Source organism: Jaculus jaculus, chromosome 9, assembly GCF_020740685.1.
Source record: "Jaculus jaculus isolate mJacJac1 chromosome 9, mJacJac1.mat.Y.cur, whole genome shotgun sequence".
Taxonomy (NCBI): domain Eukaryota; kingdom Metazoa; phylum Chordata; class Mammalia; order Rodentia; family Dipodidae; genus Jaculus; species Jaculus jaculus.
This window is the reverse complement of record NC_059110.1, coordinates 123,266,740-123,283,992: the sequence shown is the minus strand read 5'-3', so window position 1 is coordinate 123,283,992 and position 17,253 is coordinate 123,266,740. Positions and strand designations below refer to the sequence as shown.

The window sequence follows — 17,253 nt, the reverse complement described above, 5'->3', positions numbered from 1 at the left end:
AGACACACAGGGTAACACAGGAGCATGAGGTCACACATGCCCACTAGATGGCGCATGCATCTGGAGTTTTATTACAGTGGCTGGAGGCCCTGGTGCACCAATTCTTTCTCACATTTAAAAACAACAAAAAAGGCCAGTCCATGGGGCTTGTCTTTAAAAAAAATAAAGTTTTGTCCCAGCTGGACATAGTGGCACATGATCCCAGCACTTCAGAGACTGAGGTAAGGAGATGCCCATGAGTTTAAAGTCAGCCTAGATTAGAGTGAAATCCTGCTTCATAAAACAAAAATGAGAGCTGGGCATGGTGGTGCACACCTTTAATCCTAGCACTCCGGGAGGCAAAGGAAGGAGGATTGCCGTGAGTTCAAGGCCAGCCTAAAAATATACAGTGAATTCCAAGTCTGCCTGAGTTAGTGTTAGACCCTGCCTTGGAAAAAAAAAAAAAAAGAGAAAGAAAAAAAAATAAATAAATAGTTTGTCTATTTTATTTGTAATAGTGTTTCATCATAATTGCTATAACATTTTTATCTGTAATCAACTCTTTTTTCTTTTTTCTTTTTTCTTTTTCTGAGGCAAGCCCAACAGACTGGCCTTTTTTTTTTTATGAGTGAGAAAGAGAGAGAATTGGCATACCAGGACCTCTAGCCACCTTGTATGCATGTGTGATCTTGCATGCTTGTTTTACCTTGTGTGTCTAACTTTTACATGGGACCTGGAGAGTCAAATATGAGTCCTTAGGCTTCGCAGGCAAGCATCTTAACTGCTAAACGGTCTTTCCAGCCCAGCTGTGTATTATTTTTAACCTTGTTTGGGGCTTCAAATCTTTCCATTTATTAACAGGTTAGGAAGGAAGATTATTTTGTTTTCATCCATTTTGATTCTTCTTCTATCACGATAGCTTACTTGGTGATTGTGTCCAAGTGCCTTTGGTTCTTGAGCACAAGTTCCCCTGAATAAAGTAAATAAGTGCCTGGCAAAATAGAAAGGAGAACCTGTGTTTCCACTAACAAAAGAATGGGGTGTGCAATCAGACCCAGGCTCCAGACTTTGGAAGCAAGTGCTTTTACCCACTAAGCTGAATTTCCAGCCCTTTGTCTTAACTTTCTTTTACACATTCATAAATAAACGTTAGCATCAATGCCTGGTGTGGTGGCGCATGCCTTTAACCCCAGCACTTGGGAGGCTGAGGTAGGTAGGAGGATCACTATGAGTTCAAAGCCAGCCTGAGACTACATAGTGAATTCCATGCCAGCCTTGTCTAGAGTGAGACCCTACCCTAGTATAAAAAAAGTGTTAGGATATAGTTTACTAGCACACTTATAGCACGGACCTAGCTTGTCCAGCACCCTGGGTTTGATCCTCGGCACTACTTACAAACAAAAGCAAATAAAATACTTTCCAAGTTAAGCAGAAATGTATTGTGTATATTATTTTATTTTTATTTACTTTATTTTTTGTTGTGAGAGAGAGAATTAGTGCACCAGGGGCTCCAGACACATGCACATATGCAACCTTGTGTGTGCTTGCATCACCTTGCCTGTCTGGCTTACATGGGATCTGGAGAGTTGAGCATGGGTCCTTATGCTTCACAGGCAAGCATCTTAACCACTAAGCCATCTCTCCAGCCCTGTATTCTGTGTTTATACTATTTATTTATTTATTTAAGAAAGAAGTAGAGGCAGATAGAGAGAAAGAGAATGAGTGCACCAGGGCCTTTAGCCACTGCAAATGAACTCCAGATGCATGTGCCACCTTGTACATCTGGCTTACATGGGCCCTGGGGAATTGAACCAGGGTCATTAGGCTTTGCAGGCAAATGCCTTAACTGCTAAGCCATTTCCCCAGCCCTGTTTTATACTCTTTTATGAGAATTTTTTCATGTCTTTAGGCCCAGCTATTAATGCTTATAATTTAGATTTAAGTGAAGTTTTTTTTTTTAATTTTTTTTTGTTTATTTATTTATTTATTTGAGAGTGACAGAGAGGAAGAGGAGAGAGAGAGAAAGAAAGAATGGGCGTGCCAGGGCTTGCAGCCACTGCAAACGAACTCCAGACGTGTGCGCCCCCTTGTGCATCTGGCTAACGTGGGTCCTGGGTAATCGAGCCTTGAACTGGGGTCCTTAGGCTTCACAGGCAAGCGCTTAACCGCTAAGCCATCTCTCCAGCCCTTGAGTGAAGTTTTTTAGAAAACTTTTGTGAGCTTGGCAGAGTGCCTTCCTAGCATGCATAAAGCCCTAGGTTCAACCACCACTGCTGTATATACCAGGCATGGTTTCACATGTCTGTAATCTAGCTCTGAGGGGAGGGGTGAAGGCAAGAAGATAAATTCAAGGTCACTCTTGGCTACAGAGTGAGTTTGAGGCCAGCCTGGGCTACATGAGACCTTGTCTCAAAAAAAAATAAAAAAGATTTTGTAGGTTCTTTTTAGTTGTTAAATATTTTATTTTTATTTATTTATTTGAGAGAGAGAATGGGCACACTAGGGCCTCCAGCCACTCCAGATGCGTGCACCCCCTTTTACATCTGACTTACTTGGTTCCTGGGGAGTTGAGCCTGGGTCCTTTGACTTTGCAGGCAAGCGCCTTAACTGCTAAGCCATCTTTCCAGCCCTGTAGGTTCTTTTTTGACTTTTCTCCAATACATACATATCGTCTTACAATCCAGAATTTTTAAACTCACATTGTCAGTGTGTTATTGAAATACTGATCCATACTTGCTTTGGCTTTTTCTCCTGTTTGAGCTCTTTCATATTGTAGTCAAGTGCTCTTGTCAGATCCCCATAGAGACATTCTGAGCTGAGTGTATTCTGCTGAGCCCATCCTGGCTAGATGCTTTCATCTGAAGGAGGCTGTGCAGATCGCATTGAAAGCATTTGCTTTTCTGGCATCATGAGGGGCGGTTCTTTCTAAACCATCAGTACATCTTTTCATGCTTAGCTGATATTTACTAACATCTGGAGTGCTGTGTCATATTTGGGTTAAATTAGAGCTCTTTGGAAAAAGTAACACTTTAAAGTAAAACCAGTTATTTCTGGACATTTAATTAAAGGCTTTTCATGTACTGGGAGTGTGCAGGTGACAGAAGTGATATGGATTTTGCTAGCTTATAGGATAGCTGATGTGGCATCTGCGCCTCATCTTTTGACCTCCTTGCATTAGTTTTGAGTTGAGTCGTAGGTTTGCTTTGGAGACTGGGGTACCCCATGGTTCTTTAAGTGGATAGGCCTTATTTGGACAATAGACAGAGCTGGGAACAATGGGGCAATGGCAATAATGAAAACAAAGGCTGACCTGGGTCACTTTCTCTGGTCATTTGATACCACTTCCCTGTGTTCATGTTAGTGTAAATGCCACTGGGGTGCCGATGTGTGTGAGTGTGGCCTAGCACTTAGATGTTGAGTAGTGTAGTGGTAGGTACAGTCTGATGTATACCTGTGGCTATGAGAGACAAAGGGCAAAAAGTGGCATAGTCCTAGTTTTAAGTAATTGATATTTCAGTGGCGACACTGTTTTGTTCTGTGGCCTGATCTTACCCTTTTCTGAAGCATATTGCATCGTCCCTAGTTTTCATGTGATTTCCACCCTGAGGACTTTCATTGATGCAGACTATGGCACCAGTGCAACAGCTTGTTTTTAAGCTGCAGATGTATATCCTTCACTCCACAACATCTCCTTTTTCCTTCTCTTTTTGTGGTTGTAGCTAATGCAGTAGGGAAGGGGTTCCTGGTGGGATGACCCCAGCTGGGTAAATGGGCTTTTGCTCCAACCCCTGGTTATGCATGTGAGATCTCTCAGGCTCACACCTTTTAAGTTTAATTCTCTAAATTCTTTGTCTTGTAGGAAGATGACGATTCAGAGACTGAAAAACCTGAGGCTGATGACCCAAAGGTATTTGGTGTTGGCTGTGGAGGGGTGGCTGGATGCAATCAAGGCTTTTTAACATTACAGTTCAGTTCATATGTTGGGTCAAGAACTGTGCCACTAACATGCAACAACATAGACATTTATAATGACAGAACCTCATGCCAGGAGTGGTGGCTCATACTGTTTCTTTTTTTGTTTGTTTTTTTATTTTTCAAGGTAGAGTCTTACTGTAGCCTGGGCTGGCCTGGAACTCTGTAGTACCAGACTGGCCTCAAACTCACAGTAATCCTCCTACCTCTGCCTCCCCAGTGCTGGGATTAAAGGTGTACACCACCATGCCTGGCTCATGATGTAATCCTAATACCCAGGAGGCTAAGGCGCAATCACCATGAGTTTAAGGTCAGCCTGGTCTACATAGTGAGTGCAAGTCGGCCTGGACTGCAGGTGAAACCATGTCTGAGAGAGACTGAGACATGTTTGAGTCCCAAAACCTAGTTTTATTACATAACTAAAAATTGAAGATCCCAAAGAGCTTTTGCTCACTTTGGCTTTATCTGTTGATCTTTATTCTTAGAAGTTAAAACTGAGAGTCAGATGTGAGGACACATACCTATAATTCTAGCACATGTGAGGCAGAGGCAGGTGAACAAGAGTTCAAGGCTAGTCTTAGCTATAGAGTTTGAGGCCAGTCTCAAAGAAGGGAGAAGGAATGAGGGAGAAAGAGAAAGAAGCTGGGCATGGCAACTCATGCCTTCAATCCCAGAACTGAGACTGAGGTAGGAGGGTTGCTGTAAATTCAAGGCCAGCCTGGGCTACATAGTGTTCCAGATCAGTTTGGGCTAGAGTGAGACCCAGCTTTGAACAAACCAAGATAGAGCATAAAAACTGAAGAAACACTCTTTCCCTGTCTCTGTCTGTCTCTCTCTCAAATAAATAAAAACATTAAAAAAAAAAGAAAAGAAAAGAAAAGGCTGGAGCTGGAGGTATAGCTTAGTGGTTAAGGTGCTTGCTTGCAAACCCAAAGGACTCAGGTTTGATTCCCCAGGACCCACATAAGCCAGATGCACAAGATGGTGCAAGCATCTGGAGTTTGTTTGCAGTGGCTAGGGTCACTGACATGCCCATTCTCTCTGTCTCTCCATCTTTCTTTTTCTGTCTCTGTCTCTCTCTCTCTCAAATAAATAAAATATATCTTAAAAAAAAAAAAAAAAAGAACAGGAAATGCCGGGCATGGTGGCACACGCCTTTAATCCCAGCACTTGGGAGGCAGAAAAAGGAGGATCTCCATGAGTTCAAGGCCAGCCTGAAACTACATAGTGAATTCCAGGTTAGCCTAGGCAAGGCCATACCTCGAAAAACCAAAAAATAGCCAGGCATGGTGGCATACGCCTTTAATCCCAGCACTTGGGAGGCAGAGATAGGGTTAGAGACTACAGAGTGAATTCCAGGTCAGCCTGGGATAGAGTAAGATGCTACCTCGAAAAACTAAAAAGAAAAGAAAAACCTAAGGAAAGTTGATACATATTTTAAAATAAAATTGAACCCATTGCATATTGCCATAATAAACGATTTCTAAGAGAAAATAGTAGGAAGAATGATTATCATTGACAAGTCTCTTCATTGTACTATGTAATATAAGACAGCTAGATTCTCAAAGCTATTGCATTCAATTTGTTGCACTGTGTTTTGGGTGAAGTATTTGAAAACTGGTGAAGGTTTAGGAGGGAAAGATGGTGGTAGCTAGGTGCAGCTCATGAGGCAGTACACCTTTACAGGGAAGACATTTGCCTTCACATAAGAAAGAGCTTTCTGAAGTCTTTAGCCAAACTGAGTTGAATTGCTTCATGTGGAAGGTTTGTGGGAGTTTTTCACATGAGCTTTAAGAGACCATTTGTCATGGATGTTCTAAGTTCAGGGTTGGGTTTGGGCTACCCCAAAGTATTCCCTGGGAACCTTTTGGGAAAGGACTTTGTCATGGTAGATAAGTAAGGCTGAATGTTCCTTTGAAGTTATTAGTAACTGACTTTAAAAAGTATGAAGACTAGCCAGGTGTGGTGGCGCACGCCTTTAATCCTAGCACTCGGGAGGCAGAGGTACGAGGATCAAGGATTGCTAAGAGTTCGAGGCCACCGAGACTACATAGTGAATTCCAGGTCAGCCTGGGCTAAAGCGAGACCTTACCTCAAAAAAATGAGAAAAAAAAAAGTACCAAGGCTGTGCAATAAATAAATTGCACTTGTTTATTTTGTTAATCTGTTTTGTGAGACAAGGTCTCATTATATAGAAGACTGGCCTCTTTCTCTAACCTCCTGCCTCAGCTTCTGAGTGCTTGAATTACAAGTATTCACCATTGTAAATTTGACCACTGTGACAGTAGGGGTTACTTATGAGTGCAAAGGGCTCCATTTGGGTATTTGGGTAAGAGATGTTAACTCCAGGCCCACCTCTACAGTGAGTGTTTAGCCTTGCCCTGCAGTTTGGGATGGCTCTGAAGGTGCTGAAAAGAGGTCAGAGGTGACTGAGCATTCCACAGGAAGCTGGATAGTTAGGCACGTCCATGGTTTCTTTTTCACTAGCATCTTCTGTAAGCCCCTAACTTTTCTGTGCTTTGATTATTCAACAGAAGGTGGCGCTGCTGCTCTAGAACAGGTTAGGTTTAGCAGTGGCAGTTCTCTAACAGGGCCTCACTTCAGGGAAGGGGCACCTCCTGGCTCAAGTGTTATCCTCAACTGTTTACCTTTGGTATAAGAGCACCCCACTTTGCTTCTCACTTCTGTCCGTGTTTGGCCTCTAATACCCTGGAACGTTTTCTCTTGTTTATTTTTTTCTCCACTCCTACAGTTCCTGTGGATAGAGGTATTTCCACTTACTGTCCCTGACACACCCTTCCTTTTAAAACAAATGTGGATAGATGATCTGGAACAAGAAAGATGGAGCAGTCAGTTGCCAGCCGGCTGTGAGGGGCTGAGATTGCTGCCTCCCTGAAACCTTTGGTCCAGGCTCTAATCTATGAAAAGAATCTGGTGCAAGAAACCAGCATCTGTCAAAACAAAGTAGTGTCTCTGGGTCAAGGAGCTAACACTGGGTAGGGAAAATTGTTCTGGCATTTTTGGAAAAGGTGTGTATGATCCTTAAGTAAAAGAAAACTTTTTGTTTGTTTTTGTTTTTCAACGTAGGGTCTCACTCTGGTCCAGGCTGACCTGTAATTAACTGTATAGTCTCAGGGTGGCCTTGAACTCACGGTGATCCTTCTACCTCTGCCTCCCGAGTGCTGGGATTAAAGGCGTGTGCTACCACGCCTGGCTCAAAAGAAAACTTTTTTTTTTTTTTGTGTGTGTGTATGATATAGTTACATGTGCATACATATGTGCATGCCCTGTGGGTGCATGCAGAGGTCAGAGGAGAACATCAGGTATCTTATATTCATCCGGCTGTTTCCATGAGATGGGGTCTCTCCCTCAACCCATAGCTGCTGCTGTTCTGTGAGCCCTAGAGATTTTCCAGTCTCTGGGCTCTTGTAGACATGGTGTAGCCATGCCTGGCCTTTTGTGTAGGTTCTAAGGAGTCAAACTTGGTCTCTGGGTGGAAAGGCTTTTATGCTTAATCATCAAACACTCTTAACCACTGAGCCATATCTCCAGCCCCCAAAGATTCCAAGATCCCAAGATGGGTTCTGCACCCAGAAGGGTAAGGCAGGAAGAACATGAACTCGAGTCCACTCTAGTCTATATAGCAAGTTGTAGGCTACCCTGAGGTTGGGTTTGGACTATCCCAAACTGTCTTTTTGAGACTCTGTTTCAAAAAACAATTCTAGGGAAGCTGGGTGTGGTGGAACATGCCTTTAATTCCAGCACTTAGGAGGCAGAGGTATGAGGATCACCATGAGTTTGAGGCCACCCTGAGACTACATAGTGAATTCCAGGTCAGCCTGGGCTAGAGTGGAACCCTACCTCGAAAAAAAACAGCAAGTCTAGGACTGGAGAGATAGCTTAGCAGTTAAGGTGCTTGCCTGCAAAACCTAAGGACCAGGTTCAACTTCCCAGGACCCACATAAGCCAGATGCACAAGGTGGCACTTGTATCTGGAGTTTTTTTTGCTGCAGCAGCTAGAGGCCTTGGCATGTCCATTCTGTCTCTCTCAAATAAATAAAATGTTTAAAAAATGATTCTTAGTGTTTAAAAGAGGGACTAAAATATGGAGTTTATAGCTTCAAGCCAGGATATCCTAGTGGCACCTTTGTGAGTTAGCTGCCATCCCGTAGGGTGCTTTGATGCAGCCTTTGGGAGCTGTCATAGTATCCTTGAGTTGGGTGTGGGGGAATGTGAAACCTCAAGGGCCCTCCCCTATGGGCACAGTTCAGCCAGGTGAATGGTTCTCTGCCTCCCCTGGCTCTGCTTTCCCTGAAGAGAGTCCAGGTTCCTCAGTAGTTACTGTGTTACTGCCTCAGTGTAGATGAAGGATCTGTGTTGGGCAGATATGACTTAATTGTTTCTCCATTCCCTCTCCCAAGTCCTTACTATTTTTACTTATGTATTTTTGAGGCAGGGTCACACTCTAGCCCAACCTGACCTGGAATTCACTCTGTAGTCTCAGGGTGGACTTGAACTCACTGCAATCCTCCTACCTCTGCCTCCCAAGTGCTAGGATTAAAGGCGTGCGCCACCACACCTGGCAAGTCCTTACTATTATTATTACTGGTCCTCTTGACATATCAGAGTCAAAAATCTAGACCATGAAAACTGCCTGTGGAGCTTACTTTCCAGGGTTTGTTGTAACTTCTGATCTTAGGAATGGCTTTTAGGAACAGGGCAGTTGCATGTGGGCAGCTCTATAGGTTCAAATCATGTGTTTTCATCATTAACCACACAAGTTAAAACACTGGAACCTGCTGGCTTTGCAACATCTTTGCATGGGCAAAAGGTTTTTTTGTCAGGCTCTGGGTGAGCTTACTATACCTTCATGACTAAAGTCCAAAGCAGATGGTGGCTTTTTATAAAAAGTGACAGAGTTCTAATCATCCTGGTATCGAAGAATGGTTAGGCAGGAACCATGAGTACATTTACAGCATTGGCAACAGACCATTTGTGTCTCTTTGTTGCTATGCTTCTGGACAACTCTGAAAGCCAAGAATTACTTTTCAGGGTAGGAGAGCAAAAGTAAACTTGTAGACCAGAAATTTGGATCATTTCTTTTACATGGACGATATGTGTGTGTGTTTTTTTTTTTTCTTCTGGTGCTTACCCTCTGAGTTTTATTTTCATATTGTTTATTTTTAAACTTTTTTTTAGTTATTTATTTGAGAAAAAGGCAGAGAGAGGGGGAAGAGAGAGAGTGGGCACATGAGGGCTTCCAGCCATTGCAAATGAACTCTAGATGTATGCACTACCATGTGCATCTGGCTTATTTTATATGGGTACTGTGGAATTGAACCTGGGTCTTAGGCTTCACAAATGAATGCCTTAACCACTAAGCCATCTCTCCAGCCCATAGTGTTTATTTTTACTGTCAAACTGTAGCAAGATCACATCTTCAAAAAATGTGCATGTATGTAAGTGTGTAAATATGTATGGGCACGTCAGTCTCTTGTCACTGCAAATGCACACCAGATGTATGCACCACTTCGTGCATCTGTCTTCACATGGGTACTGGGGAGTCAAACCCAGGCCAACAGACTTTACAAGCAAGCACCTTTAACTGCTGAGCCATCTCTCTATCCCTTTAAACTTTTTTGAGTGTGTATGTTTGTGGTGTGTTTGGGGGAGGGGTTCAAGTGGTTGACATTGTGTGCCTTCTTCAACTGTTCTCCATCTTACTTTCTTTATTGTTGTTCAAGGTAGGATCTCACTGTAGTCTAGACTGACCTGGAATTCACTATGTAGTCTCAGGGTGGCCTCTAACTCATGGTGATCCCCCTACCTCTGCCTCCCAAGTGCTGGATTAAAGGTCTGTGCCACCATGCCTGGCTTATCTTACTTTTTTTTCCCCTCAATTTTTATTAACATTTTCCATGATTATAAAAAGTATCGCATGGTAATACCCTCCCCCACGCCACTTTCCCCTTTGAAATTCCATTCTCCATCATATCCCCTTTCCATCTCAATCAGTCTCTTTTATTTTGATGTCATGGTCTTTTCCTCCTCTTATGATGTTATCTTACTTTTTTGAGACAGCATTTTTATTTTATTTTCTGTCACTCTCTTTCTCTCTGTCTCTCCCCCTTCCCTCCCTACCTCCCTCTGTGTGTGGAGGGGGATTCGAGATAGAGTTTTACTCTAGCCCAGGCTGACCTGAAATTCACTATAGTCTCAGGGTGGCTTTGAACTCAAGATGATCAATCCTCCTAGTGTGTGCCACCACACCTAGCTTTAATTTTTTTAATATTTTTATTATTTATTAGACACAGAGGGGAGAGAGAGAATGGGTTCACCAGAACCTCTAGCCACTGTGAAATGAACTCCCAGACACATGTGCTACTATTTGCAGCTGGCACCTGGGACATGGAGAATTGAACCTGGGTCCTTAAGCTTCACAGGCAAGTGTCTTAACCGCTAAGCAGTCTCTCCAGCCCAAGACAGGGTTTTTCAGTGAACCTGGAGCTCACTGATTGGGCTAGGCTAGCTAGCCCACAAGCCCAGGGATCCTGTCTCTACTTCTTTAGCACTATTATAGGGATAAGTCACTGTGCCAGGCTTTTAATTAATTTATTTTCAAGGAGAGAGAATATGAGCACGCCAGGGCATCTTGCCACTAAACTCCAGATGTATGTGTCACGTTGTGAGACTGGCTTTACATGAGTACTAGGGAATAGAACACAGGTTGTTAGCCTTTACATGCAATGCAGGCAAGCACCTTAAACCGCTGAGCCATCTCTCCAGCCCTGTGCCAAGCTTTTACATAAGTTCTGGGGATCCAAACTCAGGACCTCATGCTTGTATGGCAAGCACTTTACTGACTGAGCCACTGTACCGCCTTTTGCTCTAGCAGAGACTGAAACATGAGCACCACACTGCTTCACATTGGTGCCTTCATACTCACGTTTTCTTCAGCTCTGGTTTAATCCAGAATCAGTACATGACAGTAGCCAGACCTAAGTGTATTTGTATAGTTGTCGCGCAGTGCAGTGCATGGAGTCTCTCCAGGGAGGTTCTCTTCTGAATGGGAAACCTTCCATAGTCTTTACACAGATCAGGTCAGAAAAAGTAGTATCTTGAAGCTCCCTGTCTCAGTGAAGCCAACATGGTCGTTCACCCAGAAAGAGAAGAGAGCTTAAGTATGATTAAGAATCTGGTGGGTGGGCTGGAGAGATGGCTTAGCGGTTAAGTGCTTGCCTATGAAGCCTAAGGACCCCGGTTCGAGGCTCAGTTCCCCAGGTCCCACGTTAGCCAGATGCACAAGGGGGCGCACGCGTCTGGAGTTTGTTTGCAGAGGCTGAAAGCCCTGGCGCGCCCATTCTCTCTCTCTCCCTCTATCTGTCTTTCTCTCTATGTCTGTTGCTCTCAAATAAATAAATAAAAATTAAAAAAAAAAAAGAATCTGGTGGATTTGGGGCTGGAGAGATGGCTTAGCGGTTAAGCGCTTGCCTGTGAAGCCTAAGGACCCCGGTTCGAGGCTCGGTTCCCCAGGTCCCACGTTAGCCAGATGCACAAGGGGGCCCATGCATCTGGAGTTCGTTTGCAGAGGCTGGAAGTCCTGGCGCGCCCGTTCTCTCTCTCTCCCTCTATCTGTCTTTCTTTCTGTGTCTGTCGCTCTCAAATAAATAAATAAATAAATATTTAAAAAAAAAAAAGAATCTGGTGGGTTTTCTGTGAGTCCCCGGAAGTCTAGGCTAAAGACAGGGTGACAGCCCCCATTGTTTGTTGATTAACGACTTCAAGACCAGCCCTTTCCTTCAAGTCCACTCACATATTACTCACTGGGGCACTGTACACTTGGAGCAGCATCTTCTGATCCTCGGAGCTGGGAGGTCATAAATCTGGCTGTCTTCCTCCTAAGTTGAGGTTTCACTCCTGCTGTACTCCATGACCTGGTAGAATGTCATTCCTGAAAAGTCCTTTTCTGCCTTGTCCTGATGTCACTTTACCCAGGCAGTGGTTTAAAGTTTATTGTTTGCAGCGTCTTGTTTTCAAGAGACAAGATGAGAATTGTGAAGCCATTTTAACTGAAGTCTGGCATACTTGGGTTTGAAGTTCCACGCTGCCATTTGCTAGGCAAGCCACTTCATTGTATTTATCTCAGTTTTACTCATCTGCAAAATGAGATTAATATCGTTTGCCTTTGGAATTTTGTGAGACTTAAATGAATGTTAATTTTTCTATTTTATAAGTTCAGGTTTTTGTTGTTTTTTATGTTTTGGTTTTTGGTTTTTTTGAGGTAGAGTCTCATTCTAGCCCTGGCTGACCTAGAATTCACTCTGTATTCTCAGGGTGGCCTCAAACTCATGGCAATTCTCCTACCTCTGCCTCCCGAGTGCTGGGATTAAAGGTATGCCCCACTAGCCACCGTGCCCAGCATGAATGTTAATTTTTAGTGAGCTAGCTCTGTTCAGGGTGTGGGAAGAAGGCTATGCAAGAGGTTTATCTGTTTGTTACCTCCATCTTGATTTTACCGCCCCACCTGCCCCAAGATGTGTCACCTATACCTTAGGACCAGAAAAGGAGACTGGCCTTTGATTTTTAGTACTATGAGAGCAGTTAGCACCTGGCACCTCCTGATCTCAGCGTGACGATGACCTTCAAGGCTGTCCTTGCAGGAGTGGGAGACCTGGGATTTCTAGAAGCTTGTAGAGCAGACATGCTCAGGAGAACTCATCCCAGGCGCTGGGGCCTAGTGGGGCCTTGTCCTTGTGTGGTGACCCAATCAGAACAGAAGGAAGACAGACAGGAAAGGCTCTGGAAGTCACTCGTTGTCCACAGTGGAAGAAATCCAAGCCAGATGATTTTCCTGCTCACTTCCACAGACCTCCTGAGTCTGCACCAACCCTGCTGTGGAAGTCATCACTGCTGGTTGTTGTGAGCTCAGGCGAAGGGGAACAAGTCTCTCACCCTCTTCTTGGCTCCACCACAATGCCAGAGAGGCCATCTTGGCTGCACTTGGTCTGAGCATAGTGAAGTGGAAACTGCCAGAGGCTCCACCCACTTGTGTGTGGTTCCACAGCAGGGAAGAAGCTACTGGGAGCCAGCGGTCTGCCCTCCCACCAGCCGTGCAAGCCCCAACTTGCCTCCTTCCTTTTGGGGCCAGATGCCTTGGATTGTTTACTGAGGAGTGGTTGGGCCCCTCCTTTTGCAGCTGGGACTCATCTCTTTGAAATTATATGATGCAGAAAACTGCCTGTCCGAAGGGATCTAGCACTTCCCACCTTGGTTCTGTGCTTTAACCCATTTTCCTTGAAATGGCCATGTGATTTCTGAGTTCCAAAGAAATTTGCTCCATAGTAATCCTAAAATTTGAGTTAGGTAAATCCCCCCAACATCTGCCTTAAAGACACTGGGATTCCTTCTGGCCCCAGAATAATGAATTTCCTTCCTGCCAGTATATTTGCATCTCCAATTCTGCTGCTTTCAGTACTTCAGGAAAATCTGTCCCATTGTTAATGTAACACCTCAGCTGGTGCTGACCTCAGATACAATGGTTCAATGGCAGCATCAGTGTGACCCGGTTCAATTCCCCAGCACCCACATAAAGCCAGATGTACAATGTGGTGCATGTGTCTGAAGTTTGTTTACAGTAGCTAGAGGACCTGGTGCACCCATTCATAGTCTCTCTCTCTCTCTCTCTCTCTCTCTCTCTCTCTCTCCTTCCCTCTCTCTGCTTGCAAATAAGTAAAAATTAAATAAAAAGAGAAAGAAATGGTATAGTCTCTCTGACAATTCTCTACAACTTTTAAAAAACTGAAAATCAGGCTGGAGGGATGGCTTAGCGGTTAAGGCATTTGCCTGCAGAGCCAAAGGACCCAGGTTCAATTCCCCAGGACCCACATTAGCCTAATGCATAAGGGACGCATGTGTCTGGAGTTTCTCTGCAGTGTCTAGAGGCTCTGGTGCATCCATTCTCTCTCTCTCTCCCTCCCTTTCCCTCTTTCAAATAACTAAATAAAAATAAAATATTAAAAACAAAACTGAAAATCCTCAAGTGTCTTGAATCAAGTATACATGACACTTGAAATAGGTACAAAAATCCCTTTGGAAATGGCTCCTGGTCAGACTTATGAGTTGATATTCAAGTCTGGTTGGTTACAACATGTTTTATGTGGCAGAACCACACTGGCTCTGATTTAACCAGAGTTTTCAATAGAGAAAGGAGTCATTTCCTTTCTCCCATTCCCTGCCTTTTCTTCAGTCTACAAGACTATGCTAGAACTGGCTTAATTTCTTTTGGTGGTCTCCAGTTTAACCCTTCCTGCAGAAGCCTTCTCTGGGTCTGCTCAGTGAGCTGAGCCTTGCAGTCGTGATCGCCTGGGAGCGAAGGCAACTCTAGTGCATCCACGGTGGCCCCACCAACTTCCGCCCATTTTTCTGATAAGTGCTGTGTTTCCATCCCTGAACGGGCAGTATGCCCATGGAGGGGGGCCAGTCCTGGCCCACAGGATACAACTGAAGGAAATTACTGGTGATGGGTTTTCTCCAGGGCGCTTGTATGTGGGGGTTGAAACCTAGACCACGGGGAAGATGGGGGTGGCTCTATCAAACCTGTGTTTTCTTCTGAAGGCTGAGGGTCTTTGGGCAAAGTAATGCAGAATTGCTGATTTCTTAGTGACTCACATCCATTCAGAAAGCCTTTGTGTTTTTTAGTTTTTTGAGGTGGGGGTCTCACTCTATCTAGCTCAGGCTGACCTGGAATTGACTATGTAGTTTCAGGGTGGCCTCGAACTTACAGTGATCCTCCTACTTCTTACTCCTGAGTGCTGGGATTAAAGGCATGCACCACCATGCCTGGCCCCCTAGGGTGTTTTTGTTGTACCTATTTGTGAGTGTGCGTGCCATTGTGTGGGAGTGAGGGGGATGGATCACAGATGCATACACTACTTTGCATCTAGGATGGGGTGTTAAGGAATCAAACCAGGTTCATTGGGCATTGCAAACATTCACCTTTAACCGTTGAGCCATTTCATTCTAGTCCAGGCTGACCTGGAATTACTCACTATGTAATCTCAGGGTGTCCTCAAAGTAGTGTGTGGATCTGCAGTTTCTGCCTTTTAAGTAAGTAAGTAAATTAATTAATTAAAAATTAGTGAGGGAAGGTTGATGGTTTAAAATTCAGCCTTGGTGTATCTCTGTACCTTCTTCCTATGCCAAGTCAACCTTTTATTGCAAACCTAGCTCCTTTGTTAGTGTCTCTTCTGGTGACCTCAGTGAATCCACATATTGAAACTAGAGTTGAACAGGTTCAGGGCTTGGGGGTTACCTCATGGCAGCTACAGATAGCCCATGAATCCCCACACTAGACTGAATGGTAGTGGGGTATATCTGGTATTTGCTTGTAGATCAATGTCTGAGTACCAGATATAGACCAGGCAGCTTTTTTTGTTTGTTTGTTTTTTGATTTTTCGAGGTAGGGTTTCACTCTAGCCCAGGCTGACCTGGAATTGACTATGTAGTCTCAGGGTGGCCTTGAACTCATGGTGACCCTCCTACCTCTGCCTCCCAAGTGCTGGGATTAGAGGAGTGAGCCACCATGCCTGGCTGACCAGGCAGGTTTGAGTGTACCACATGGAATGGTATGTCCACCCATACCGACCCAATAGGCAGGGTTGGAACAGGCTTCATGCTGAGGTCTGGGGTCTGGGTCTGCACAGGAAGAGGTGGGGGTGGGTAGGGAATAGGCCTCTCATGGAGAGGGGAGGGGTAAAAAGGCTGAAATATCTGATAAGCCTTGAGACCATGGTGAAGATTCTGTTGGTGGGAGGTTTTTGTTTTGTTTTGTTTTCATTTGGTTTGGTATAAATTTTAGTGTTTTGACCTCTGTAGCCCAGGCTAGCCTTGAATTTTTGGCAATCTTCCAGCCTAAGCTTCATGAGTACTGGAATTGCAGATGTGAGCCACTATACCCAGCTTTGAGTATTCATTGTGTGTGTTGGGGGGGGGGGTTTGAGGTGGTCTCACTCTACTCCAGGCTGACCTGAAATTCATTATGTAGTCTCAGGGTGGCCTCGAACTCCCAGTGATCCTCCTACCTCTGTCTCTCTGGGATTAAAGGTGTGTATCACCATACCCAGCATAATTTAAAAAAAAAAACTGGGCATAGTGGTGCATGAAAGAGACCCTACCTCAAAAACCCAATGCAAAATAATTACGTTTTATTTATTTATTTGAGAGAGAGAAAGAGAGCCGTGCATGGTGGCTCACGCTTTTATTCCCAGCACTTGGGAGTTCAAGGCACTCTGAGACTACATGATGAGTTACAGGTCAGCCTGGACTAGAGTGAGACCCTACCTGGACAAGAAAAAAAAAGTTAGAGAATGGGTGTGCCAGGGCCTCCAGCCACTGCAAACAAACTCCAGATTGATGTGCCACTCTATTCATCTGGCTTTACATGGGTACTGAAGAATCAGACCTGAGTCCTTTGTCTTTGCTGGCAAGTACCTTAACTGCTAAGTCATCTCCCCAGCCCAATGAGGATTTTTTTTTTTAAAGTAAACTCTGCATATTAAAGAAGTTGGCATCGTACTTTATGACTCCATAGCTGTCACGGGTCTGAGAGAATATAAGGTTGGTTGGTGCTGTTTGCCAGTCTGCCTTCCTGCCTGCTGGATTACTTTGTCCGACTGAAAGCACCCAGCCTGTTGTGAGCTTGCCTTGCCTGGCTGAATGCTCTCCCTGTGCCTACTGCTCCAAAGCATGTGGGCTGGCAGATCTAGATGCCAGAGGCTGTCTGTGCTGTGACTGGTTTTGTCAGTGGGGCTCTGTGCGTGTTTGTGAGTCTGGTTCCAGAAAGGGCAGATGGCTGGCTGTGAACTAACCTCTCCCCTTCTCCATCAGGGCCTGCTGCCTCCCAGCTCACTCCCATGGCCGCTCCTCTGGCTTTATAGCTCCAAGTTGTTGTTACTTCCTTTGCGTGGGATCCATATTCCCTGTTCCCTGGCTCCTGAGGACAGAAGGCCCCTGTCCCTGAGCTCTTAGAGGCCTTGGTCAGAATTGTTGACTAAGTGGCAGAGTCACAGCACCATTCTCCACACTTTGGCAGCCATCTCATGTTGTAGCTGTTGGGACTTTAGTCTCAGGTGAATGCTTGCAAGGCAAAGGGGGAAACAAGTTACAAATTTAAGAGGAGTGTCTGTCTCCAAATTTGGTTTCTTTTTGATACAGGATCATGATAAGCCTCTAGAATTCTACCACACCTGGCTCAGTTGCTTGGTTGGTTGGTTTTGAGGCCGGGTATTGACATGTACCTAGAAT

At 44.6% G+C, this 17,253-nt stretch overlaps 1 protein-coding gene across 2 annotated transcripts in view; it reads left to right on the top strand.

The window, feature by feature from the left end:
- LOC101615430 (SAP30 binding protein) overlaps positions 1–17,253 on the top strand; it is a 38,653-nt gene that overhangs the window by 3,540 nt on the left and 17,860 nt on the right. The window contains exon 3 of one of the 2 annotated variants that reach the window (XM_004655185.2): positions 3,839–3,886. The exons of the other annotated variant lie outside the window; for it this stretch is intronic. Within the exon in view, the coding sequence (XP_004655242.1) occupies positions 3,839–3,886 (48 nt within the window). The remainder of the gene's footprint in view (positions 1–3,838; positions 3,887–17,253) is intronic. 2 annotated transcript variants of the gene reach the window in all.